Source organism: Coffea arabica, chromosome 8c (assembly GCF_036785885.1).
Source record: "Coffea arabica cultivar ET-39 chromosome 8c, Coffea Arabica ET-39 HiFi, whole genome shotgun sequence".
Classification (NCBI taxonomy): domain Eukaryota; kingdom Viridiplantae; phylum Streptophyta; class Magnoliopsida; order Gentianales; family Rubiaceae; genus Coffea; species Coffea arabica.
The window spans coordinates 43,924,027-43,950,273 of NC_092325.1; the positions used below are offsets into that span (position 1 = coordinate 43,924,027).

Below are 26,247 nucleotides of genomic sequence, written 5' to 3' on the forward strand. Positions count from 1 at the left end.
AGTCAATTTGATGTGCTAATAGAAGTTATAGCCAGTAACTCAGTTCTTCTTCATGTACATAGTTTTGATTTCCATTTATTAGTGCGTTTGGTTCGCGGATAAGTAATCTTGTTATCCAATGTTTGGTAAATTTTATATTGGACGAGATATTTTAGAAAATAACTTCATCTTGTGTTTGGTTGGAAATAGGATGAGGCAAGATTACTTATTTATATACCAAAATGCCCTTTTCGACAGACCTATAATTAGATGGGATTACTTATTTATTTTTATTTTTGCGTGTGTATTTGTTTGTGTGTATGCGTGTATGTTTGTGTGTGTGCATATGCATGTGTGTGTAATGATCAATTTGAACGTGAGCTTGATATTAGTAAATAACACACATAAGTCTTAAATTTTACTGTAACTAAATTAGTCAAAAATTTTAATTTATTAATAATAGAGGTCGGTTAGTCCAAAACTTAGTTATTTCAATACAATGGGCAAATTAGTTCAAAAACATAAATTTTTAATCAGTAGGGGCAAATTTTTCCAAAAATTTACTTACTTATGTGATGAATAAGGGAAAATTAGTCCAAAATGCAGACAATATTAGAGAGAGAGAGAGTAGATTTATATAGTCGTTCGAACGAAACATCATTCTATTAATAAGAGCAAATAAGTCCCAATTGTTATTATCCTACCTCTTATTAATTTCGAGGTAAATCGATGTTTCTATTAATAAGAGCAAATAAATTCCAATTGTTATTATCCTACCTCTTATTAATTTCGAGGTAAGTCGTATCACTTCCCCCGTGAGATTATCTTATCTCCAATATCAAAGATTAATTCGGTTAGATGGAAATTATCTTATCCCCAAACACGGGATGACATAGGATGGTATTACTCGTACCAAATTTTTGCACCTTCTGATATCATATACAGACAACCTAGAAATTAGATTTAACTTAGATTAGCGGGTTAGTCGTGATTAAACATGTAGATGCAATTACAATCTAACCATGAACAGGTGATCATTTAATCCATCTAATATGATTGGTAAATTTTTAATAGTTAGCAGATGAGGTGGCAGCTTCATAAGGCCTATCAAACCACATCGGCCTTGTATAGAGAACTGGTATGAGATTGTTTGTAAACTAGACTACAAAAAATTCAGCAAAATGCCCCTTGAACAAATGTATCTATTCACTGAGACAAATCACTCAGATCATGCAATTCCCTTCTTCTTCTTTTTTTTTCCTTTAACGAAAAATAAAAGTTGATAAACAACAAAAGATGTTGAGAAACATCTGAGCTACTGCTGGGGAATCACTGGTCTTCTCTCAATCATGTCGTACTGCAAAACAAAGTTATCCTGCAAGACAAGACAACAATCAAATCAACTTTGCATAAGATTAAAGAAGGTAATGATCAACAATCAAATCACTTGTATAATTTTAATATTCAGAGCATTACAGAAAAAGACCTTTCTCACTGTCTCCCACGTATTAGGATCAAAAGAAAAGTAGCTCCCTCTCTCATAAGTGGGCGTCTTAACAAGAGGCTCCATATTTTTTGTCCTTGCAAGCCACAAACGAAGCTCTCTATGGTACAACCATCCTCTGTTGTATCTGTGACACAATGAGAATTAGATGCATTTCTTAGTCCTTCAATCTTGGAACACTTAAATGTAACTCAAGAATACAAAAGGCCATTCCAAATTACACGAGCCTTTTAACTTATCATCTAGCATTTGTATCAAGCAGAAAACAAAAGCCAGAAATGGCATGTAGTGGAAATGTACACATTTTCTACTATTCAATTTTCAGACTACAGTTAAGGATACTCTTTCCTCTTCCCAATTACAAGACAAAAAATGTAGTAACTGCAACAAGAGACTTTATTAGGGCTGAAGATGAGTAGAGGGGATGCAAAAGATGAAGCAAGACTTCATATCTGTTTAGAAGAGAAAATTTCCTTTGGTTGATTCACTTCTACCGGATGATAAATGGACATGGGCAGAAGTGCACATCAGTTTCTGGTATTTCATTACTTTAAAGACAAAGGATCTTCCACCACCCCTCAACATGAACCATTTCCTTGAGCATGCATTTTTTGTGGATTATAATCAATGACTAAATACACAAGAAAGTGAATTTTCTATTTGTTAATTTTCATCCACTTTGCTTCCAGCAAAGCGAACCAGGTCAAAGTAGAAGTAACATAAAGCTTTGGGGCTTTTCACTTTTTCCACTAAATTTGGAGGTTTAGTCACTGAAAACGCTTTTTCAACCATCAAGAACACTCCACAAAGAACCAAAACATTTATTCCTTTTCCAAGCAATCATAAATGACTACTTCTATTGGCAGTATGTTACATTGCAAATGATGAGAAAAGTAAAGGACATACAGCTCATTTGCAGCATAAAGTTGTGCCTCATCTTTTGGCATGCTGCAGACAAGGAACAGTAAATAAGAAACACATCATTCACAAACCCACTAGACAGAATAAAGTGTGAGCGGCTGGGAGGTGAACTTTTACCTGTAGAAAATATAAAACAACGTCTCTGGCCGGAATTTTGAAAAACAACTTTGCTGCACCCAATGAGAGATAATGAGATCAGTTTGTATTTCACATAAAAGCTTAACATGTCATGTCAGAATGCTCACTTTCAGTGCCAGAAGTTGCTCAGCGTAATAACATGTTGGGATGCTGTACTCAGGCTCTCCTTTGGCAGGCTCTTCAGACCATGGAGATGCAAACTTTTTGTGAATACTCTCTGATGAGTTCAAATTTAAACCAAGAGTGGTTAGGTCAGTTCCCAGAGCAAGTGACGTCAAGGGAGGGTCAACCATCTTTATGATGTTCAACAAACCAAGCATTCCAAATTTATCAGCAGGAGCTGGTGTTGCCTGCGTTTTAAAATCCTGATCTCTATATGGAGTGCCCATGCGAAAATTGGAGTGCTTTTGGAATTGTTGATACTGCTGAGTAAGTTGTTCATATGGCGCCATACCAGGAACTGAGTTGGACAAATTTGTAGGGCCCGATCCAGAGGCAGGCTGTCCGACACTTCGAGCCTCAAGCAATGAATCGAGAACATTGAGTAATCAATAATCTTAGATATTACTGAAAACTGATAGAAAACACCCTATTCTGAGCACTATGCAAAATATAGGCAGGTAGGAGTACCTCAGGGTCATGGAAGTGGATGTCCTGATAATTCTGATACTTGGAAGGTAGAAAAGACAGCCCAGAGCCATTGGTTGAAGAAGCATGTTGCTGTGCTTGCTGATAATGCGATGAGCTTGCTCCTCCAAAGTTTACACCTGCTGACCTTCCCAACTGCAAGGTTACAACACAATTCCTTGACAAGGCCCTCAGAATAAGCAGGAGGTCTCTGAGATATTTGGGAAAACTGCACATTCTGTACTAGAACTTACGGGCATATTTTGGGGATGCATCATAGACGACATATTGTGGATCTGTTCTTTTTGATGAATGTTCATGGGGAACTCAACATTGCCACCTATTTCAGTGATACGTGACCATAGTCAAGGCTAGTCAGTAGATGAGGAAATTACTAGTTGCTTAAAAAGGACATTTTCTTATTTCTTTCAGAACAGGTAAGATACCTAACTGATACCTATTTTTATTAAGTATAACCTCATAAGAAACATTATCCACACAACCACCCAAAGAAAGAAGCATATTGAGAAAAATAACAAAATATCTATCAGATAATAGGTCTGCCAGATTGCCCAAAGGTAGTAGATTATTAAAATTCTACAAGATAACAGGATCACCAAGCTGAAGTCCTCGCCGTTAAGATTCCCGAAGGCATATTACTCAGACCAACCAGAAAACAAAATCCATATAGAAACGGTGATTCTTTGCTTTAATGTAATGCACTCCAGATTTCTTACTACATCCACTGAACACAAAAATATTACTAAGACAAAGTTCAAATCAGCAGTTAAAGAGCACATAAACAAGTCCATTTGAATCCTAGTAAAAAAAAAAAAAAATCTGGCATGCTTAAGAACACTGTTCAATTTTTTATGGGGTCATTACAATGCTTAGACGACATTCAATTAATTTTGAGCAACAAATGCTACGTGCTACTTCAAGTCAAGAAAAAAAATTAAAGCACCTTTATATCCCGGCAGAGCAGGAAAATCTTCATTCTGAATGCTGAACTCTTGATTTTGTTGACTGAACCCAACATTTTGCTTTCGTAGAAAACCTGCATAAGCACACACAACGCTCTTCAAATATCAAAAACTGAAGAGGAAACCGCAGAATTGAACATATCTGGTTTAGGCAGAAAATTCAACTACCTATCTGTCCCTGAGAACCACCAGTGGAAGATGGACGTCCCGCAAGCTGGGGGAAGTCATTCATATCAAAAGTGGTATCCTCATGAACATTCAAATCATTTAGCAACAAAGAAGTATAAGGACCATTCCCAGCAGGGAAATGGTTATGGGAAAGCGGCACACCAGAAGCAGGATAAGAATTGCCTAGCATAGATACCACCTGTGGGTCTGAGAGTTCAAGACGTCACGAACAATTGAAATTTGGACATCCACTATAACTTCTCAATAAACACAAACATCTCAACACTAAAAGGCTATATAACTAAACATGCACGATTGTTTCTGATTGTCTCAAGTCAAGTGCAGTAAATCAGTCAAGCCTGATGTAAAACATAACAGTAGACACCACAAATGGAGAGTGTTCCCTCCATCATGCCCATGCAAGAAAGACAGAAAGGGAGAAATTTACAGAAACAACAGGAGCTGTTAGCTCAACACCCTTTCTCATTCTAGGAACTAGCAAATGCAAGCACAAAGGGAGTGATTAAAACAATGGTCAGCATGTAATCAAGGTTTCTACTTCTTGAAGATACCAATTCGAATTCCTGTACTTTCTTTAACCGACTATTTCAAGATCCAAACTTAGATTACATAAGCTCCAAATATATATTATGCTGCCTGCTGTATTTAGTTTCTGATAACTCAATGAATTGAGATGTACCTGTCAAATTTAAGCGAGAAGCAACACCAGCCAAGTTCGATCCTCCTCCAGAGCCTAAACCCCTGGCAATATTGCCCCCACTAACATAATTAGCCATAGGGTTTGCCACACGGCCTGAATTTCCTAGATTTGGTAATGCCCCTGAACCTGAAATTACTCTACTGCACCAGTTATGCCGGGAAATAGATACAGGACAAGAATAAGGTGCACCAATAACAGTCGTTTTTGCAAGAATTCATACCTCCATTGTTTGTTACACCTGGGTGCCCATGTGAGCTCGCAAGAGAGAGCTGCATTCAAAAAATATCACAAATTAGAGAATTTGCCTCTAACGGGATGCATTCCATGTCAGTGCATGCATATTCATGTGTAGGGGAGAGCAACAAATTAATGGTAAGCATTCAATAGTAGCAAGACACCATAAACCATTAAAGTTGGAGACCTGAGAAAGTGCAGCGGGGAGATTATTTATTGTGAATCGCCCACTAGACCCACTGCCTGAAACTTGCTGAACGCCACCTGGTGGTCCAGAAAGCATTGCTGAATTTCTTGATCCAAATGTACCACCCATGTTGGAGATGTTAAAGTTCCCATGGATCCCATGGAGCCCTTGCATGTTTCCTGCAAGTTGCTTATAAATAACTAAGTCATTCATGAGAAGCAGAAAGTTGATCATTCAAGCAACCCTATACCGCCAGAGTGATTCAAAACAGATTACCAGAACCAGTCTGGGATGGAAAAGCTCTTCCAGTAGCATCTGGATTATTTGAATTTGATCCGTTCATTCCAGACTGCATCTAGACATTTCAAACAAATTTTAAGAACCAAACCAAAATACAAAAATCGTGCATAAACTGAGCAACCTCGAATTCCAATTTTGCTTCAAGTTCTATTTTCTGGAATCATTCATCTAACTTCATATAACTCAAGTCATAATTAATTCTAATTTTGCTTCAAGTTCTATTTTCTGAAATCATCCATCTAACTTCATATAACTCAACTCATAATTCTTGGTTTAGCATAAGCAAAACTGCAAGGAAACTCAATATCAAGCACTTCTGCACAACATAAGAGAAAGTTTCTTTAAAAAACAAAGGCAAAAACATTCTGTGAAGTGGAGCAAAACTTGTAACAAGGTAGTGCGAAAGAAAGAGTACATTGAGTAGCCCCGACACCAAAAAATCTTCTCAATATCAACTGCAGGGCATAGTTCTTCACCTAGAGTTTGTTTTTGATATTCTTATCAGACCTTGTCACAAACAACTGCAAATGTAAGTGTTAAAGATGCAATGAGATATAATTGATAAAACATGTAATGCATAAAAACAATAAAAGCCAACATTACACAGAAACCTCAATTTAGCTAGCGAGCAACTTAATGAAAATGTTGACATTATTCATCTACAGTTATTGTGCCTGAAGCCAAGATAGGAAATGCCTCATGAACACAGACACTGGCGTGCATTATGTAGCTGTCAATCTTCAAAAGCCACAGAAACTAACATCGCTGAGCCAAAAACAGACACTGATTTACATCATTTCTGCCTCAGAAGTATACCTTAAACTATGGTAAATACCTTAAGATTGAAGGAAATGCCCGTAAAGCCAAATATCTTAATTATGAATTAGATACAATCTATCAATCTTTGAGAAAGTACCTCATATTAAAATCAGGAAGGATCTATTTAATACCACTATAATGAAACTGAATTCAACACAACCATATGTCGTTTGGACTAGCTTTTGTTATGGTATCCTATTCAATTTCTTGACAATAAGTCTTCAAATCTGTTTCCTTCTTTTGAGAGAAATAGAAAAAACCAAAGAAAAATCTGTTGCAAAATATACTTCTTTTCTTGACTTCACCTAACAGAAAAGGACGAGTTTAAGCAAGTTTTACACTTTCCAAAAGGAAAAATGAAAAAAGAGAACCACAAAAAAACCAAAAATAAGTAAACCCCAAAAGAGTAAAGCCTTCAAAATTAGTCTGTTTTATTCTGTCATCTAGCAATTTTGCATGCCATGAAATTCAAATGAAATGCGCATGCAATCGAAAATAACCACAAATCTTCAAAGGAACAACCCAGAGATGGAAAAAAAGAAAATGAAAATGAAGAATCTAACTTTGATCATTCCATCCCCTAAAGAACTTTCCCAGATTAAACTCAAACAAAATACAGAAACCAATTTCACCCAAAAAAAGAAATTAAATCTCGACAATGTAAAGAAAATGCAGATTTACCCTGATTACCCCCCACCCCCCAAACAACTCTTATCCAATCTAGACAATCACATATATCTCTTCAGAAATGGGGCCAAAAAAAAGAAAAAGAAAAAGAAAAAAATTCTCAGCCGATGCCCAATTACCCATGCCCATCAACACTTGAACAAGAACGGAAAACGAAAAACAAAAAGCAACATGCAGATAAGAATTCATCTAAAAACCCAACAAAACATCAATTAGATACAGCAAACCAAGAACAGAAAAAATAAATGTTCAAATCCTACACATCAAACAAGAATCAACTTAACGAACCCAAAATTAAAGACCCAAACTTTCATCATTTCCTACACAGGAGAAAACCTCACAAAATCAACCCAATGTGTGCTCCCAAAGCAAGAAAAAGTATTTGTGTAGATAAGTTAATTCTTTTTTCTGTAACGGAGAAAGTTACCTTAAGCGGCGACAAGAAAATCAACCGAGAATGCGAGAATGACGGTGATGATGAAGTCACCAGAATTGGACTGAGTCGAGTGAGGAGTGAGGAAGAGGAGAGTTTATCTTTGAATTGCTTCAGAAAAGGAGCCCAGCAATTGTACAGCTGCTACTGCTTGCGGCTATATATATATGCATAGTGAATGCTTGCGGTTGCGGGAGGCAAAGAAACGGGTCTAGCATGTTGGAGTTGTATTTTGGATAAATTTGCAGTGTGAGTACTTGAGTTTTTATATATTTCTTAATTTTACCCTTTTAAGTTTTGATATAGACAATTCTTGATCCTTTATACTTATTACACTTCAAGGAGAGATGAACGAGTCTCATTGATTTGAGTACGATGGAATTTAAGTTTTTTTTGGATCTCTGCACTATTCAGGGTGGAGAGTCAATAGATTAAGTTAGAGGTTTCGAATTAGACACCTACCGTTTACACTAAAGAAATGAAAAAGAAGAAGAAGAAGAAGTAATACAATGTTTCGATAGAAAAATGAGTGAATTGAGTGATGATTTTGGGAGTCTTAAACAATTTTTCATCACTAAACAATTGAATTCTTTTTTTGATTTAGTATTTAAGGACATAAACGAGTCTAATTAATGAGGCTTAGTGTCAGGGCGTTTAAGTTTGATTTATTCTTTTTTTGAACTAGTTTAGGGTTTAAGATTGGATTAAGCGCTGTTCAAGGTAATTCAATCTATTTACAAATAAATAAATCTTAGTTTAAAAACTTGCTTTCTTTATATGTGTTTCTTTAAATGTATATATCTATTATTTTCCAACCATTTATAATGAACATGTATCACCATCAATCCAAAAATGAATAAGTGACGGGAGTGTACAAAATACAAATTTATTTTACACGTGGAAAGTTATTTATTTTGATCCATTTAAAGTTTAAACTGCTTCTTTCTCCATTTGCAAAGAAGAATTTTTTTTAAAAAAAAATAAAGTTGTACTTTTTATAATCTTTTACTGACATGCATATCAAATGGTTTTCTTTTGAAAAATTCACAATGTTGCTGTAATAATTGAAATTCCCTTGAGATTTTTGAAATTCTTATGATGTTTCTCTATATCGATAACCCAATTGAAATTTGCTAGCATAAGAAGAAACACAACCTTACAAGGATCCAAATTTTACAAGTCCAGTGAATAAGAGATGGGAAGTCGTTGAAAATTAACATGGCTTTTGGGTAAGACAAAACTTTCAACATGGAAGCATCAAGACTTTTAATTATACATGCAGTAGAATAAAGAGAGACATACTTCGTGGTAGGCAAAATCGAAACTTGTTATTCATTTTTAGAACGTTTCATTACCTCTTACCCTACATAACTAATTTGTCTACTAAGGTACTTAGTTATGATAAGCAATTCAAGTCACAATATAAGTACTAAAAATTTTAGGCTTATGACACTAGCACTTCCAAAAAAAAAAAAAAATTTTTTTTAATGCGAAATTGCCTCTATATAATATGCATTTAAGGATAACTCTCTTTATTTGTCTCTTCAATTTGTTCAATTTTTCTAACTCTTACATTAGCTCTAAATTGTTGTATTATTAAAAGAGTAAATCTTTCCCACACTGATGGTGTGTACACTATCATCGTTTAATTCATGATATGAGTGTAAAAGTTGAATTTAAAATTCAAATTTTGCATAGTTATCGTTCATCCAATGCTGATCGCATATAATGGAGGAAATTTCTAATAGCGATAATTCTATACATGCGCGCGAGTATGAAATATTTAGTAGTTCTTGAGTAAAGTGTTTGCCTTCATAATTTGGAATACCATTTTTTCTTTCTTTCCTTTTTTTGTTTTTTACAAGAAAAATTAATCAGCACCAGATCTTGACCAGTATTGCCACCTTGGAGTTGCGAGACAATTAAATTATTGGTCGAGTGTACGTAACCTTAAACTTTAATAATATAAGTTCCTTGCCCACAATGCGTGAGCAGCTTTGCCCATACGCAAGAGAGCCATTCCCAACCCTGCAATATTTCCATGAATAAAGGGCAAAAGTAGAACAAAACTTTAAGCGGATATATTTCTTGTATTTCATGATTTTCACCTCCACCCACGAGATTAGATTTCTTTGTCCGAAACACAAAATATTTTATCACAAAACGAAATAGCACGCCAACATCAACATGACCAGCGGTCAAACTCAAAGGCGGGGTTTTGTTTTGAAGCATAAATGGTTGCCAGTTTCGTCGAATTTCACGAGACGTACATTCATTTTCTCCGAGTGGTATTTACCTTGAATGCAAAGTAAAATATACAACAAATTTTTATGAGACTTGCATTTCTTTTTCCGCCAATCATGATTGTGAACTATTCATATTACTATCCCAATTCATATTTGGGTCAAAAGTGCAAGTGCTTGAGAAAAAAATGAGAGTGTTTAAAATTCTCCCCGTCCAACGAAAAATTAAAATAGTTGAAAGTGCAGTGCATCACTATTGTATTCTTTTTTAAACCATGCAATTTTATTTTATTTTTATTTTTTACAATATTACCCATTTACTCATTTTACATGCCAAAAAAAAAAAAAAGGGAAACAAACACATATACACCATGATTTAGGCTCCTAACTCAAATTGTTCCTTTCTCTAGGATTACTGTAATAAGTTCTTCATATCCAAGCCCAAAGGCTTTCGGCATTTTTTTATAAATCCTAACTCCCGTGAGAACCCCAAAAGCCGGTATCTCTTGAGGTCTCACAGGGAACTTATAAACCAACCCCTAACCCCCCAGAACCCCAATGTGGGTCTGTTTGGATTGTAAGTTATTTGGGATTATTTGAGATATTTTTACTGTAGCACTTTTTGTGATGTGATGTATGTGAGATAAAAAGATATTGGGAAGATAAAAAGGTGTATTGGAAATTGTAAAGATGATGTAAGCAAATAAAATTGGGGAAATATGAAGCAATCCAAACAAACCATAGCCACCACAAACGGAGGAAGCCTTCTACTAGCTTAAGTTCTTGTTTAGCTACTTTATATCCTAGTGAAGATTAAATAACAAGAAATATGATTTATTTCCTATTTTACCCTTGGAGAGGGTTAAAATAACAATCTGATAGCATCCTTTTGCCGGCAAGTGATACGTGGCAGCAACCAAATCAAAATTCAGAATAAAATATTCAAACTGCAAACACTAAGAAAAGCCTTCGCCATTGGCCATACACAAACCACTTGCGCAGCGCTGCTTGGTCCTTACTCCACCAAACCTTCTCCGCCTACCGCCACAATGGACGGCGGAAGCCAGTCACACGAGTCTGATATCTACGCTGTTCTGATGGATCGGTTTCATAGTCTCCAAGCAAGCCACGAGAAACTCAAAGAACAGTTCAATATTCTCCTGCAAGAAAAGAGCATTGCCGGTGGATTTGGAAGTACAAGTAGTAGAGTTGCACGAGTGAGAAACTCGGTGGAAGAAGTTATGAATATGCAAGAAGATTCGTCAGGTGAGTTGGCGGGGGAAGATTCCAGCTGGTCTAGCTATATTCATGGAGCTTACTATTCAGGGAGTCCGTACAAGAACGTGTTAGAGTGCATGGGTCATGCAGTTCATATCAGTCGAGCCGGCTCTGAAGAGATCATTTACTGGTGACTAATTACTTATAAGATTTTAGTTCAGTAACTAGATATCATTATGGAGTTACTAATTTTGTTGTTAATATGACTTTTTCTTTATTTAGTCATGCATTGGTCGAACATTTTCTCTCGTCCCTCTTTGTCCTTGATGCTTTCTTTATTGAATTTTTTTTGTTGTTTACCTTGTTGATCTGGCAGCTATATATGTTCTGATATGGGATGTGAAATAAGTTTGTTGCTTGCGTACAGGCACCTAATTTAGTTTTTTAAGTTTTTCTTGAAGCCTTTGTTGAGATGTTGGGTTCTATGTATCTTAGGCATTTGAAATCTTGTAGCAGTTAGTTTCTCGATTTAATTCCAACAGGGCTCTGTAACTTAATGAAAACTAGGCAGACTTGAGAGTTCAGATCAGTTTTTGATTTGTAGTCTACTCTAACCTTACATGCTGTCTTGCGCTCTTGATTCTCTATTCGAATAATGCCCTAACGGTCGAGATTGAGAATACAATAACTGGAGTGTGGACTTGATAAATCTAGATGTGTTTATGATTGCTCCATGCTGTATATTTTTCTATTGACGTAGCAGACTAGATCTTGAGAAATTAAAGAAGCATCTGCTGGATAAAGTAATTGAAAGGCCGACTAGATGAACATTAATTACTGAGTTTGTGAAAGATTGGAAGATAGGAACTGGATAATTTTAAAAACAAATAGTGATAGCCATTAAGCTTTTAGCAGTAGTCTCCTTTTAGATATATAGATACTTGTTATCTCATCCAAAAGCACGTAGTAGTCTCCAGTACAAGGTTCTATTGCTATGAAATGACATATTGTGTCTCAGCCTCGAGCATTGGAGTTAGGGGTGCTAATCGCATTTCCCTCTAACTCGTACTTCATTTGGCCAAGCTTAAGGCTTGTATTGGAGGATTAATGAGGCAGAATTGTGATATAAAGAGAGCAGATGCTTGGCATTCCGTTGGATTAATTGCTGTAGTTAGTTTTGTCCGGATGATGTAATCTGCATGTTCTTCTATTTTTGCTTGCTTATGTTCTATTAGGGAAAAAAATTCTCCCTTGCAGGAATTCATCTGCTGAAAAGCTCTTTGGATACAAAGACTACGAGGTATTAGGACAACGAGATGCAGTGCTGATCATTGATGAAAAGCATCAAGCATTGGCACGGAAAATCATGGACAGGTTGAGCTTTGGATTATCTTGGGCAGGTCAGTTTCCTTTCAAGAAGAGATCAGGTCAGATCTTTGTAGCAATAGTCACAAAAAGCCCGCTGTATGAGGATGGCGAGCTTGTTGGCACCATCACTGTTTCAAGTGATTCAGCTGTCTTTAATAATCTACATTTAGAAAATACAAGAGTAGGCCAAGACCCTACTGATGGTAAATCTAGAGGACAAGGAATAAATCAGAAAAGAATCCAGTTGCGCGCACAACCACAGATTGCATCATCTGTTTCCAATCTGGTGCTTATTATTTGTTTTGGCATTAAGTTTCTTTTCTGCTCCTCCCACTTGTTTTGTTTTGGTTGAATACGTTATAATTTACTAGTTTCACTGCATTAAACAGGCCTCAAAAGTATTATTGCGGAAGCATGAAGACAGTGGATCTGATGGAAGTTCCAATATTGGGGAAAAGGAGCAAAATGAACTGGACAATGCATATCTAAAATCTGAGAGGCCACCTAGAGCACCGGTAAGATTTGATTCAACTTGCAAACTTTTCTTCAATCTGGCGTGAAGGAAGAGTTATGAGCTAACATCAATTTTATAGGCAACAAGACCGCAAGTTAATTGTAAGTCTCCCAATGCGAAGAATAAAATTGATGGAGATGGCTTTGAAAGCGAAGAATCCACAAGTGGATTTCCTCAGCCATTAAAACTTGTATTATCTCCTTCCCTCATGTAATTGTAGTAAATATCAAATTGTTCCATTTTTTGGTACTTTTTCAGTGGGGATTCATTTGAAGCATCATTTATATAATGAACAACTTCCTTATGTCTGTAGGCCAAAAAGGTATTAGCGAAGCTTCACATTGGGGGTATTGCCAATCTTAATAAGAACAAAGATGCAGTTGTCCAATGTAACAGCTTGAATGGTATGTCATGCAGCAAAGTATTGGTCGAGTCATCTTCACCTGGAGCACCACAAGCAACGCAAGCAACTAGTTCACATAACGGTATTGTTGATGATGTGAATCACAATGAAGAACATGTTATAAAAGGTGTCTCTTCTGCAGCAAAAGGATTGTCGAGAAGATCACTAACAATATCTGATGATTTGACAGAGGGCTTGTATCCTATAACTGCACCTGTCAGAGTTTCAGAACAGTTGCAGACGTCAGACTTGCAAGACTTGAATACAAATGGGCAGAATTTGGAAATGGAGATTGAGGATACACTACAACCTCAACCAGATGTTCAACGGTTCCCGAACTCAAGGGAGGATAGTGGAAGCAGCATTGGTAGTCCATCAAGCAAAGGTGATGATGAATCAAACTTGATTGTACATTGTGAAATCCATTGGGAAGACCTGCAATTACGAGAGCAAATTGGCCAAGGTAAACTTATAGGATATTGCTTCTGCAAAAAATTGGAGATGTTCTCTGCCTTAATGACCACAAGTTGGCCATGTTTGGCTAGTGGACAGTATTTGATGATGAAATTTGAACTAAAGATTGCACAAAATGTTCCATCTTTGGACGTGCTTGATGAGGGGAAATCTGGTACATACCAAAAAGATCCTCACTGCTATGAAGTCCAACTGATTCAGTTTTGGATCATAGATATCTGAATCCTTCACTCACATAAAACGCGAGTTAAATTCTCCTTAGTTCACATGAAAAAATTGCCAAACATCCATCATGTTACCTGATTTTTCCAGAATAACTCAGATACCATATATCGTTGGTCTGCTCATGGTTGACTAGAGTCCTTTTTCTCGTTTAGGTTCATTCGCTGTTGTGTATCGTGGAATCTGGAATGGATCAGTATGTCTTCCAACTCTAAGAGTTCCTAACTGTGATTGACTTCTCATCAGGTTGACATGATGGTTCTCTGCATGCCTTTTTCCTTTCTTAGGATGTTGCAGTGAAGGTTTATTTCGGGAATGAATACAATGACCAGACTCTACTCAGTTACACTCAAGAGGTATTTGATGCAGGCAGTATGTCCATGACTGTTGTAATTTTTGTTCTGGAAAGAAAATGTTCCTTAATTCAATCTCCAACATGCACTTCAGCTTGATATAATGAGGAGACTGAGACATCCAAATGTGCTGTTGTTCATGGGGGCGGTATGCTCACAAGAAAAACTGGCTCTGGTAACAGAATATTTGCCAAGGTATATGGTAGTCTTCTGTGAAAATTGCAACTCTATTGACCTTCAGCAGAAAATGTCTATCAGTAGTAGAGCTCTATTTTCCAATGCTTGAATCAATGTGTCTGTTCCATTGGCAAACTGGTGCTACCATCTTGTCTGGCACATTGACTATGGTCTCTTACCAGGGGAAGTCTCTTTAAAGCACTACACAAAAGTAATCAGCAATTAGACATCAGACGTCGTCTGAGGATGGCTCTTGATGTGGTTGGTTTCTGCTTAAAATTTTCCAGTTTCCTCCATTTACTTTTAATCCTTGGGATATGTAACCTCATTAAAATTCTTCTGAAATTTGTAATTGTATATTTCTCCTTTGGCTGCAGGCAAGAGGTATGAACTATTTGCATCACAGAAACCCACCAATCGTACACAGAGATCTCAAATCTTCAAACCTGCTTGTCGATAAGAGCTGGAATGTCAAGGTACTGCTACCTGATTTAGCCTGCGATTTATATGTTTATTGAAAAAATTATTAGAGTTTCGTTTTGACAGGTTGGAGACTTTGGCCTGTCAAAATTGAAGAATGCGACCTTCTTAACAAACAAATCTGGGAAAGGAACGGTAGATATCCTCATATTATTTCCTTTTTGTTCTTTTGTATACCTTGATCATTCTATCTGTAACGTAATTTTTTGATCCACACTTAAACTGTTGTTGCTGCTGCAGCCTCAGTGGATGGCTCCCGAAATCCTTCGAAATGAACCTTCAACGGAAAAGTAATTTCAAATTATAAGACTTTTCAGTACTTGACATTAAAAAAACTGCAATTTTTTATCTGTCGTGATTATTTGTCATGCTTTTGCCACTAGCGATACCTAATCTTATGGTCTATTCTCTGTATCATCTAACACCAGGATGAGGGGGGGGAAAGAATCAAAAGAGAGAACTAGGCTGTCCCAGTTTTGAGAAGTTGATCATACTGGACTAATAGTACCATCTCTTATGGTTCATAAGAGTTCCTTCCTTCTTTTGCTTTTTGTATGGGGTTAATTTAAACATTTGAACATAGTCGGTGAAGTTAAGAAGCTTTTAAAGCAATTCATTTTATCTGAGGCACATGATGTTAAGGAGGTTTGGCAACTGACTTATTTTCCCGTTGTTTTAATAATGTGACAGGTCAGATATCTACAGTTTTGGAGTCATACTGTGGGAACTGATGACTGAATCCATTCCATGGAAGAACCTGAACTCGTTGCAGGTAGATGTTGGACAAAGTTTGTTTCTCAATTGCCAGCGCTTGTTTTTTTGCTAGTCTTAGTCTGAAGAAGCAGATGTTAGACAATAATAAACAAAAGAAATGATATTTGCAGTTTCTCTCGAGTTGATTTAATTCATTAGTACACTTGACAGGTTGTGGGAATTGTCGGCTTCATGGACCGCAGACTGGACCTTCCAGTAAACCTTGATCCCGAAATTTCATCCCTCATCCACGACTGCTGGCACAGGTTTTCTCTTCATTCCGTGGTGTCCTTCACTTTTGTGGTTAAATCATGGAAATGAGCATAGCTCTCATATAAATGCTAACTCGTGAACTGATGCAGCAAGCCAGAAAACCGTCCATCATTTCAAGATATTATCCAGAAAATAACAGATTTAATTCAAACTGGAGCAAATGCAAGGAGGAGTCCAGGGCTTTAAAGCTGCTGCAGGCCTCGCGCTCGTGTATAATATAGTAGTAGCAATACAAATGCACGCCTTCCAAAAGTATGGAGGAACTAAAACTATCGCCAGACTTAACCAATATGGTGTACAAGTCCTTTGAGTTCACACATCATTTTTTGTATTTTCAAAGTCACATTACGTGCAACTTTTCTTCTGTTTGGTTCAAAGGTAATTTGATTTCATTGACTCCCCCTTTATTTCTATACATTCCCATGGCTTTTGACCTACCATGAAATACCACCTTAGATCAAACTAATACTACTAATACTAAAGAGTTACTACCCTTTTAGGGTGGAAAAAACCAGTTGACTCTCCAACTATTGAATTTGTACACTTTAAAGCCTTCAACTATTATGTATATACTTTTTAATTTTTTAACTTCTGTAAATGTATATTTTAACCCTTTTCTTTATTTTAATCGTCATTTTTAACAGGAGTCTACCTCAAAACAACATAGCATCAATCGTCTTCTCCATTCAATTATGCCTGTTTATCACGATGACTATTGATTGTAGGTGAACTGTTATTAAATAATAGTTGATCACTAATCTATATTGCCAAATTTAGATGAAATTACACTTTTGGATTTTGTATTTTGCATAGATTCCAAATTTGGACTCGATTTTTTGTGAATCTTTGAAATAACAAAAAATGTTATTTTACCACCATTTTATGATTCCTTTATCAAAATTTTCAAACTTATACAAAAGAATTGTATTTCTTGGAGTGTGAAGAGATCAAATCGACAAGGATTTCATTTAAATTTTCGCGACACAGCTTAGCATATCATGATCATTTTCAACTATTTCAAGGCTCGTTTAGTGTCAAATTCTCGAATATTTTATATCATTGAATTGCGAAAATATATATTGTTTACTTGGTCATATCTGCATTGAACAGAAAAAAACCTCAATTTTAAACTCTTTGATCATTTTTGCATTGACCCTCCAATTTGGACTATTCCTTTGTACTTTGTTAATATACTAGGTCTTCAATTTTTATTCATGATGTAGGCTCTGCTTGATCCTTGAATTTTTTGTAAAGTTTGTCTATTATAAGTTTTAAAAAACTTTTAACTATAGTAATATCAAAAAAAATTTCAAAGTTTTTAAACTATATACACTTTAAAATATTCAAAAATTTACATACTTCAAATAAAAATTTAAAAATTTATACAGTAAGTTACAGTAAAATTTTTGACAAACACCCAAAAAATTTACTTATCAAACGATGCCTACAGTTTCATTGACTTTAATAGCTTAACATCCTGGCCCAGAAGTTTGCTTTATACTCCCTCCCTTTTTTTATAACTGACGTTTAAGAAATTTGATCCAGTGTATTTTTATCTGTCGTTTTACTTTCCCCATGCAGTATTAATTATTTTTTCACAATTTTAACCTTTTATCTCTCTTTTCCTGTACATGGTTCTTAATTATTACTCCTAGTAATTATTGCTTTTCTTCTAGTAATTGGACAATTAATGAGGTTGCAAAAGGAAAGTAGTGTACAGATTTAAGCAATGAAAAACTTTTTTTAATTGGTGTGCAAAACCTTAAACGTAGGGTTCGTTTGGATTCCTTGTTTTTGCACCTGTTTTTGAAAAACTGTTTTTCACATTCCAAATGCTGCAGTAAATGTGTATTTCAAAAACAATTCCAAAAACACCCATATCCAAACATTATATCAAAAACAACACCAAATATACAAATTTAATATGTATATTTCAATTATTTATATTATATATATTATATTAATATAAATTAAAATATACAAATTGAAAATTATATATTTATATGTTATATATTATATATTATATAAATATTTATATACATTAATATTATACATAATATAATATACATAATATGTAATATTGTATACATAAATGTATAAATATTTATACATAATATATTATGTACATTATATTATAATATATACATTATTAATGTACTTTCATTATTATGTACATTATTGTGTATAATAATGTATAATAATGTTATGTATAATATATAATATACATAATATGTAATAATGTAATAATGTATATTATGTATAATATATTATATTATGTATATTATATATATACAATATTATGTATATTATACAAATTGCAAAATTTTATATTATATATTTATATATTATATAAATATTTATATAATGAAATATACAATAAATATTACAAATTGAAATATTATATAAACACCATATTTATTAATATTCAAATATTTATAATTAATATTAATGTATATTATATATATTAAATATTTATAAATATATACATAATATATGTATATATTTATTTATTCATATTATATATAATTTATTTATGTAATATATATTTATAATATATTTATATAAAAAATGTATTATATATTATATAATATATATTATATTATACAGATTATACATTTATATAAATGTACATTTATACATAATATACATTTATATTATGTATTATATATAATATAATACATTTTTACATTTATATTAATATACATAATATTAAATGTACATTTATACATAATATATATATTTATGTATATTTATAATATACATTTATATTATGTATTATATATAATATAATACATTTATACATTTATATTAATATACATAATATTAATTTTACATTTATACATAATATTAATACATTTATATATTGATATTAATTATATTAATACATTTATACATAATATTAATATATATTTATGATATATTAATTTATACATCTATATAATATTCATTCATAATTTATATATTTATAATAATATACACTTATACATTTCTAAATATATTTATATTATGTATTATATATAATATAATACATTTATATATTTTTATATAAATATATAAATATATTTATTTATAAATATTTATAAATGTATTATAAATGCATAAATATTTATTTAGATAAAAATATAAAATTTATAATTTTTACATTTATATAATATTCATTTATAATTTATACATTTATAATAATATACATTTATACATTTATAAATATATTTATATTATGTATTATGTATAATGTAATACATTTATAATATATTGATATATTTTTATATAAATATATAAATATATTTATTTATAAATATTTATAAATGTATTATAAATGCATAACTGTATATAAATATAAAAATATATAAATTATAAATTATAAAATACTCAAAAATATGTTTTAAAAATACCTCTAAAAATAATCCAAAAAATATTTACAGTAAAAGTTTTTCATATAATTTTTGAAAAACAACCCCAAAAATAACTAATCCAAATGGACTTGTATTTCAAAAACGAAATGCTACAGTATTATTTTTAAAACACAACTCCAAAAACAGCTAATCCAAACGGACCCGTAAGTTATAAAAAAAAGGGAGGGAGTAATACTCTGTAGCACTTTTTAAGAAACAATTCTTAAAGGGTTACTCCTCATTACTGATTATTCCAAGAAATTCACGAAAAGTTAGAATTGGAGTGGGCCATTCTCAACATTTTAGGCAAGAACCTTGCCAAAAAATGAGATCTCAAAAGGTAAATCAAATGGCCAGCCAGCCTACGGGCTACAGGGGCCAGAAATGAGACAGACGACAAAAGAGAGTAGAAAATCTTGCTCATTAAGTGTTAATGCAATTTCTGAATCAGGCAATCTGGCGTCTCTGTACCTTCACCGCCGATTAGTCTTTCGTGAAGGACATCATAGGGTAGGCACCATCCCCGTAACAATCGGGGACCATACAAAAAAAGAGGTCAGCTTTGGTGCGTCAGAAATTTTTATAGTCTCAAAGGGGCAGATGGGACGTCTCACTCAAGACATTAGCCATTTCCCTTGCAACTTGAACAAGCAAAGTCTCTTCTGTCTCATATTCTACGTAACTTTCTGTTTTATTTTTTATTATATTATTATTTTTTTTTTACAAATATTATATTTTAATTTTTTTTATTCTTTTACGATCCAATAACTATTAATTGAGTAAAAAATAAATACAACAGCTTCAAAAAATTAATATATAATAAAAAATTAAAAAATACAGCAGAGAATTCGTAAAAAAAATCTCATTTTTTATGCATTTTAATTTTTTGAGTTTGTTAAATTTTGTGTATTACTCAATTAATAGTTATTGGATCGTAAGGAAATAAAAAGGAATTAAAACATAATATTTATGAAGAAAAAATAGTAATATAATAAAAAATGGAATAGAGAATGACACAGAATGTGAGATAGAATATCTGTTACGGCAAAGCCCCGTTGCAGTTCAATTTCCCATATGCGGATTGAGAAAAAAAAAAAAAGAAAGAAAAAATCTCATACATGACAATATGGCAATTTATTACTAGTAGCATTCCTATAATTACCATGCAAATAGGGTAGTGACGTAGTACTAGTTTGTAGTTCTGAGCTAGCGTCTAACTCTGAATGGACGAGGCGACTAATTTAGTACTAGTTAGTTTGTCGTTTGGATGGTTGATTATTTAAAAAAAAAATTTAGTCATATATATTTTTAATTACTTTTTTTTATTTCACATACATAACATTATAAAAAATAAAAATATAATTATATTATTCTAAATTTTTTTAATATAATCAATTATCCAAACACGTGCAAGTTAACCATGGGATCTCACCGAAAAAACTAGGCTACAACCTCAAACATTATTATTAGGGGATTTTTTAGTATAATCATAATTGATGGACCTAGATAAGAAACTTGTCTAAATGCAACTATTGAGGAGGGATTTGAACAGGTTGTTTCTGAATAAGGAAAAAACTAGAAATTTAAATTAATTAGAAGAAGGCGATCAAGTAGCATGAATTTTCTGCTTCACATAATTAAAGCGCAAACAAGTGTCCATCCACCCATGATTTCTTGGGCAAAAGATGAATGAAGAACGAATGAAGCAGGGGCACCAATTATAAAAATTCCAAAGTTCTGGTGAATAAAATGGATTGGAGAAATTTTTGATGTAACCAATGTTTGAATAGTCACAACTCATTAATTGAAAAGATTATTATATATTACAACACTCTTAACACTTTTATAGATGTGATTTATGTGAAACGTTAAATAGTTTTTTTCAAATACTGAGATGTCCAAATTATTACCTGCATGGTATTGTTAAACCATTCTCAAGGATATACTTGCAGAGTCATACTATTTATTACTCCTACTAGCTTATATTAGTAGCTCAAAAACAAAGCTAGTTATCATACATGTTTCAAATAGGGATGTTATTGAACTGTGCTACTGGTGCGGAGTTCGTTCAAAAGCTTGGCTCGCACTTAATTTTGACTAAGCGCGAGATGAGTATGAGCAGCTTGATAATTATTCAAGCTGAATTCGAGTATTGTTATTTTTTTCAGGCCGGTAACTTGTCGAATCCTATCGAACATAAAGTAATTAATTAAAAATTATATATTTAGTTATTACAATTTTACTCTTTTAGGACTGAAAATTGTATAAGTTACTAGAATTATTTTTTTAGTCGTGTCAAGTATTCGAGTTTAATCATACTGACAAGAAAATCGAGTATAATCGAATCATCTCGAGTTTTTGAATAATTTTTGAATTCGAGTTCAAATTCCATCTTTGCTGCTTGTTCGAACTAGGGCTGCAAACGAATCGAGCCGCTCGCGAGCGGCTCGAGTCAAGCTCGAGTCGAACTCGAGTTCAGAATATTAAGCTCGTTAGGCTCGCGAGCTTGAGTATATATATTTATATATATTTTTTATTTTTATTTAATAATAAAATTACGTATATTATATATAAATATATTTTAATTTTTTATTTTCATAGTGAAATTACGTATATATTCTTAATATTTTATTATTTATTCAGAAAAAAATATTATTTTTTTTATTTTTTTAAAAATAAAATAATTTTTTTTTTCGAGCTCGAGCTCGGCTCGACTTGATTCGAGTCGAGCTCGAGCTCGAAAATTGCCAGCTCGTCGAGCTCGAGCTCGAGCTCGAGCTTGGTAAAATTTAGTCGAGACTCAGCTCGATTAACTCAAAACTCGACTCGACTCGACTCGACTCGTTTGCGGCCCTAATTCGAACTCAACCTCAAGTAATACCTTTCTACTGCTGAATCAAGTCAAGTATTGAATCAAATTCAAGTAATACCTTTCTACTGCCGAATCAAGTCAAGCATTGATTCGTATTGCGATACTCGTGCTTGTTTTGATTTGATTACGTGCCTAGTTCCAAAGTAGTACATTGCTCTCAAGGGATCAGACATTGAACGACTTGCTGTCCAACAAGGTCGAGAACAGCATGCACGTGGAATTTGGACGGCCAACGTCTCCTTTTGTTGACCGGATATGATTTCTTCATTTCACACTTGGCATCCAACAGAAATTTATGCACGGGGCTGCCTATCTACGACTCTGTGGGCACTACTTAGGAGGTTGGTCGGAGTCTTGACAGAAATGATTGACGATCAAAGTGGGAATAATTTTACCACTTGAAGACTCCATGCTGAAAAGATCACCAAATTTCTGGCTGAAAAGTTCACAGTGGAAAAGTTTCACTATTAATTAACTGTATAAAAAGGCTAGTAACTTTTATGGAGAGGTCGTATCTGTTATCAATTCGACCTTGCAAGTTACCCGATTAATAATTTAATTTAAACTCGTTTTAATCAAATTTAAATTTAAATTTGAACTGTTCGAAAGTACCATTGAATCAATTTTGCGTTTAAAATTCTGATATTTGAGAACTCGGCAAGTTTTTTTATTGAGTATTGCATTAGATAATTAAAAAATAAATATAAAATATGATTATATATGTATACATACGTGCGTAGAAATTGCCAATACAGACTTGACATTGTTCGAATTTAGTGTTTGATATCTAGTTAATTTTTCGACCTCGATAAGGTTCGGCATTATTTTCAAACCTTATCAAGTCGAATCAAAATATTTCTATAACTTCCTCAAGTCAAACTCATGTTTGGCCTTCTTGACACGTTTGAACTCGAGTAGCACTCATATCTTTCGAATTCAAGTTCCAATAAGGTATTACTCGAAATTGATTCGACTCGACAGCACCCTTAATTCCGAGGACTGTTAATTTCACTGTGCGATCCCAAGTTATTGATTTTCATTTTAAAAAAGAATCTTCAATCAAGGCAATTGTATCACCTCTAGCACTAGTTCTACAGGCTCGTAGCATTAACAGATCTATGTATCTTTCGTTATGACGAATTGAAGCTAACAATAATCGAACTGCAGACAGCAAAATTTTAGTAACACAGCACGGTTGAAACTTGTACGAGCCAAATCGATGTCTCTATGATATGGCAAGGGCTTTATGTAAAAGACCAAAATGTATGATTCATGTTAAATTTTCACGTGGCGATCATGTCTGAGCCAAACTTGTACGAGCCAAAGTTACTTTTATGGGCAAATCATATCTTCTGACGTGACAATAATATATGTAGCAACATTTGCAAGTGTGTTACACGTAGGGGGTTCACAATTTAGTCATGTTTTAATACTAATACCATTATAACTTATTAATGTATCGAATTGTGAATTTAAGAGAGATGTTCCTCAAACAAAAAAAAAAAAAAAAAGAAGAATGAAGAGAGATGTGAATTTTGTTCCTTCAAACGTTTATAAATCAACAAATTAATCATTAATTGTGAACTTCAAATATATGCAAGGCCAACCCTTTTTCCCCAAAAAAAAAAAAAGAAAAAAAAAAGAACATGAGCTGCAGATATCCATTTGGAGACAGGAGAATCATGGGTCGGATTTTTGTAGTAGTAGGAAAATCAAAGGTCCTCCTTGTTCAAAAAATTCGAATGTATTTGGCCACATTGCAAGAAGATCACGGCTCTGTATTGAATTGGAAGTACAAACTGAGTCCTAGGCTGCATGGGTGAGAAGAACAGTTTTGTCGGCGGGTGTACCACAGTAATTTCAAGATTCCCTTCATTTGTCGCTCCTGATTTACGATGTTGATGTGAACTTCTTCGTTTGTTTATAAGAAAGAAAGAATGATCCGTGATACCAAATTACTCCTCTTTTTTTGTCTGGTGGGGTGGGGTGGGGGGGGGGGCCTCATCTCTCAGGTCGCACCACGTGTATTACGCCAAATCCAGAATGTTAACAGTAGTATAAGAGTGATACAATTTACTTCATAAGATAAAAAGCAACATGTTGTAGCAATTAACAACTCGAATTCAGTATTTTAGTTTAATGAATTCAAATTTTAATATATTTAGACGCGTTTAATAATAAAAAATTAAATAGCTGAATTAATTAAACGATACTGAATTTTCTTGATAAAACTTGCTCTGAAAATAAGTGATAAACTATTCACTTATCACTAAATGTGATATACCCTCAAATGTATTTGATTTAATATTTAACAATTCAATAAGTTAATGGATTCAAACTTCCAATTTTAATTTTCAGATTTTAATTTTATCGAACGCGCCACCGTCATGATCATCAAATTGATCATGACAAATTTCATTTTACGATCTTTCTTATCAAACAAAATGAAAAAACTGAGGCTGGAAAGGTTCCATTATTGTCAAAAAACTTGGTTCACAAAAATTTACCAACTCATGCGGCAACTACTAAACGAGTACTCCCCGTATCAATTTATTTGGCAAACTTGTACTATTAAAATAGTAATGGGTGGGGACACTCCATTATAATGAAATCTTTGAGTGCAAAATTGCTAATTTTATCGATATCAACGGAGTTGGTAAACCCACGACACCTTGAGTTGATACTTGTCACATTCATTAGAGATCAAGAAATGGTTATTTAGGTTCCAATGGTTTATTGAAAAGTGTGTTTGGATTGCATTTTCCGTCATTTTTCATGGAAAAATTACTGTAACGATTTGATATATGTGAAGAAAAAAGTTAATAGGAAAATGTGATCACGAAAAACGACAATATTTTCCGACGGAAACAAGCAATTCAAACACACCCTTAGAAACGAAAAGTTAAAATAAAACCTTCTGGGCTTGCTAATTTCAATCACCTTCCTAATTCCCAAGATGGAACGATCAGTCAATCTCAGCCTTTCCCAAGAACCAAACCGGTATAATTTCTGCCAACCGTAGAATATATCTGCAAACATCTACGTACGTACTACTAGTATATGATTTTCCAGTCCCAAATTTTGAGTGCATTTATATCTTCAACTCCTTTTTGGTTGAAGTTGAACACACAATTTTATATAACCCATTGATAATCCCAAGTATCATTCTTTCACATGAGTAATAAATTAATACAGCACATCTACAAGAACTCGAGCTTTCACATTTGACTTCGTAGTATTTTTTTTTCCTTGTCCGAGTCCTCAGTCCCCACCTCTCCACTGTTTCATGTCCCCTTAATTCTTTTCCTGGGGTCTAGTCCAGTTTGGATGGTTGAATTTTTCGGGAAATTTTTTTTCCTTTTGACCCATTTTTAGTCACTTTTTTTACGTTATGTACGTCGTATTGTTATAATATAGTATCTTTCTGTAAAAACTCTAATCATTTTCTTTTATGTATGTCTAATTTAGTTAACATTTGGATAATCTATAGTAATTTGACTTTTCTAAGTTGATCTACCATCAAAGGATGCATGCAAATTTATAACCCTTATAGTTTGAGTGAAATTCTTCAGTTTGAGTGACTAATGATAAACACTTGAATTACCAAAAAATCGGCTTACTGTAAAACTAGCACAAAATGTCGCATGAGCAATTATTGGGGAAAAAAATTAGTGGTATATTTTAATTATTATTTATCTCAAAAAACTCATGTAACAAAAAAATAATACATTTGTTACAAAAAAAAGGGATAAATAGCAGTACCCTCCTTAACTTTTGGTCTCAAAATCTTTTTGCCCCTTGCCC

At 33.5% G+C, this 26,247-nt stretch overlaps 2 protein-coding genes across 16 annotated transcripts; one reads left to right on the forward strand and one right to left on the reverse strand.

The window, feature by feature from the left end:
• Positions 1 to 1,073: 1,073 nt before the first annotated feature.
• On the reverse strand, positions 1,074 to 7,847 carry LOC140004145 (probable NOT transcription complex subunit VIP2). 13 transcript variants are annotated; one of them, XM_072063802.1, is made up of 15 exons: positions 7,696 to 7,847; positions 6,178 to 6,283; positions 5,739 to 5,811; positions 5,463 to 5,651; positions 5,262 to 5,310; positions 5,021 to 5,167; positions 4,321 to 4,527; positions 4,134 to 4,226; positions 3,424 to 3,509; positions 3,173 to 3,325; positions 2,650 to 3,060; positions 2,522 to 2,574; positions 2,390 to 2,431; positions 1,466 to 1,610; positions 1,074 to 1,354 (listed from the first exon to the last, which is right to left on the reverse strand). In XM_072063802.1, the coding sequence occupies exons 3-15, from the start codon at positions 5,775 to 5,777 to the stop codon at positions 1,295 to 1,297; spliced, it is 1,674 nt and encodes a 557-aa protein (XP_071919903.1). In that variant the 5' UTR covers positions 5,778 to 5,811; positions 6,178 to 6,283; positions 7,696 to 7,847; the 3' UTR covers positions 1,074 to 1,294. The 13 variants fall into 13 exon arrangements, with proteins under 13 accessions (XP_071919903.1, XP_071919902.1, XP_071919898.1 ...); XM_072063801.1 differs by having other exon boundaries at positions 5,739 to 5,817; XM_072063797.1 differs by having other exon boundaries at positions 5,463 to 5,641; positions 7,696 to 7,846.
• A 3,064-nt stretch (positions 7,848 to 10,911) lies between these two features.
• LOC113706513 (serine/threonine-protein kinase EDR1-like) lies at positions 10,912 to 16,596 on the forward strand. 3 transcript variants are annotated; one of them, XM_027228432.2, is made up of 16 exons: positions 10,912 to 11,352; positions 12,420 to 12,816; positions 12,920 to 13,045; positions 13,124 to 13,234; positions 13,358 to 13,529; positions 13,638 to 13,910; positions 14,299 to 14,339; positions 14,431 to 14,499; positions 14,591 to 14,691; positions 14,856 to 14,934; positions 15,051 to 15,149; positions 15,220 to 15,288; positions 15,394 to 15,443; positions 15,844 to 15,925; positions 16,078 to 16,172; positions 16,269 to 16,596. In XM_027228432.2, the coding sequence occupies exons 1-16, from the start codon at positions 10,994 to 10,996 to the stop codon at positions 16,363 to 16,365; spliced, it is 2,220 nt and encodes a 739-aa protein (XP_027084233.2). In that variant the 5' UTR covers positions 10,912 to 10,993; the 3' UTR covers positions 16,366 to 16,596. The 3 variants fall into 3 exon arrangements, with proteins under 3 accessions (XP_027084233.2, XP_071918480.1, XP_071918478.1); XM_072062379.1 differs by having other exon boundaries at positions 12,420 to 12,562; positions 12,701 to 12,816; positions 13,358 to 13,910; XM_072062377.1 differs by having other exon boundaries at positions 13,358 to 13,910.
• The last annotated feature ends 9,651 nt before the right edge of the window (positions 16,597 to 26,247 follow it).

What these genes read in the sequence shown, in the direction of transcription:
- LOC140004145 (XM_072063793.1), bottom strand. Translation starts at nt 5,817, where the DNA reads ATGCAGTCTGGAATGAACGGATCAAATTCAAATAATCCAGATGCTACT. An exon ending in TTCTCGCTTAAATTTGACAG is followed by an intron (nt 4,528 to 5,020) that starts GTACATCTCAAT and finishes TTGAACTCTCAG; the next exon opens with ACCCACAGGTGGTATCTATG. An exon ending in TGGTTCTCAGGGACAGATAG is followed by an intron (nt 4,227 to 4,320) that starts GTAGTTGAATTT and finishes GTGCTTATGCAG; the next exon opens with GTTTTCTACGAAAGCAAAAT.
- LOC113706513 (XM_072062377.1), top strand. Translation starts at nt 10,994, where the DNA reads ATGGACGGCGGAAGCCAGTCACACGAGTCTGATATCTACGCTGTTCTG. An exon ending in CATCATCTGTTTCCAATCTG is followed by an intron (nt 12,817 to 12,919) that starts GTGCTTATTATT and finishes TGCATTAAACAG; the next exon opens with GCCTCAAAAGTATTATTGCG. An exon ending in TACTCAGTTACACTCAAGAG is followed by an intron (nt 14,500 to 14,590) that starts GTATTTGATGCA and finishes CATGCACTTCAG; the next exon opens with CTTGATATAATGAGGAGACT.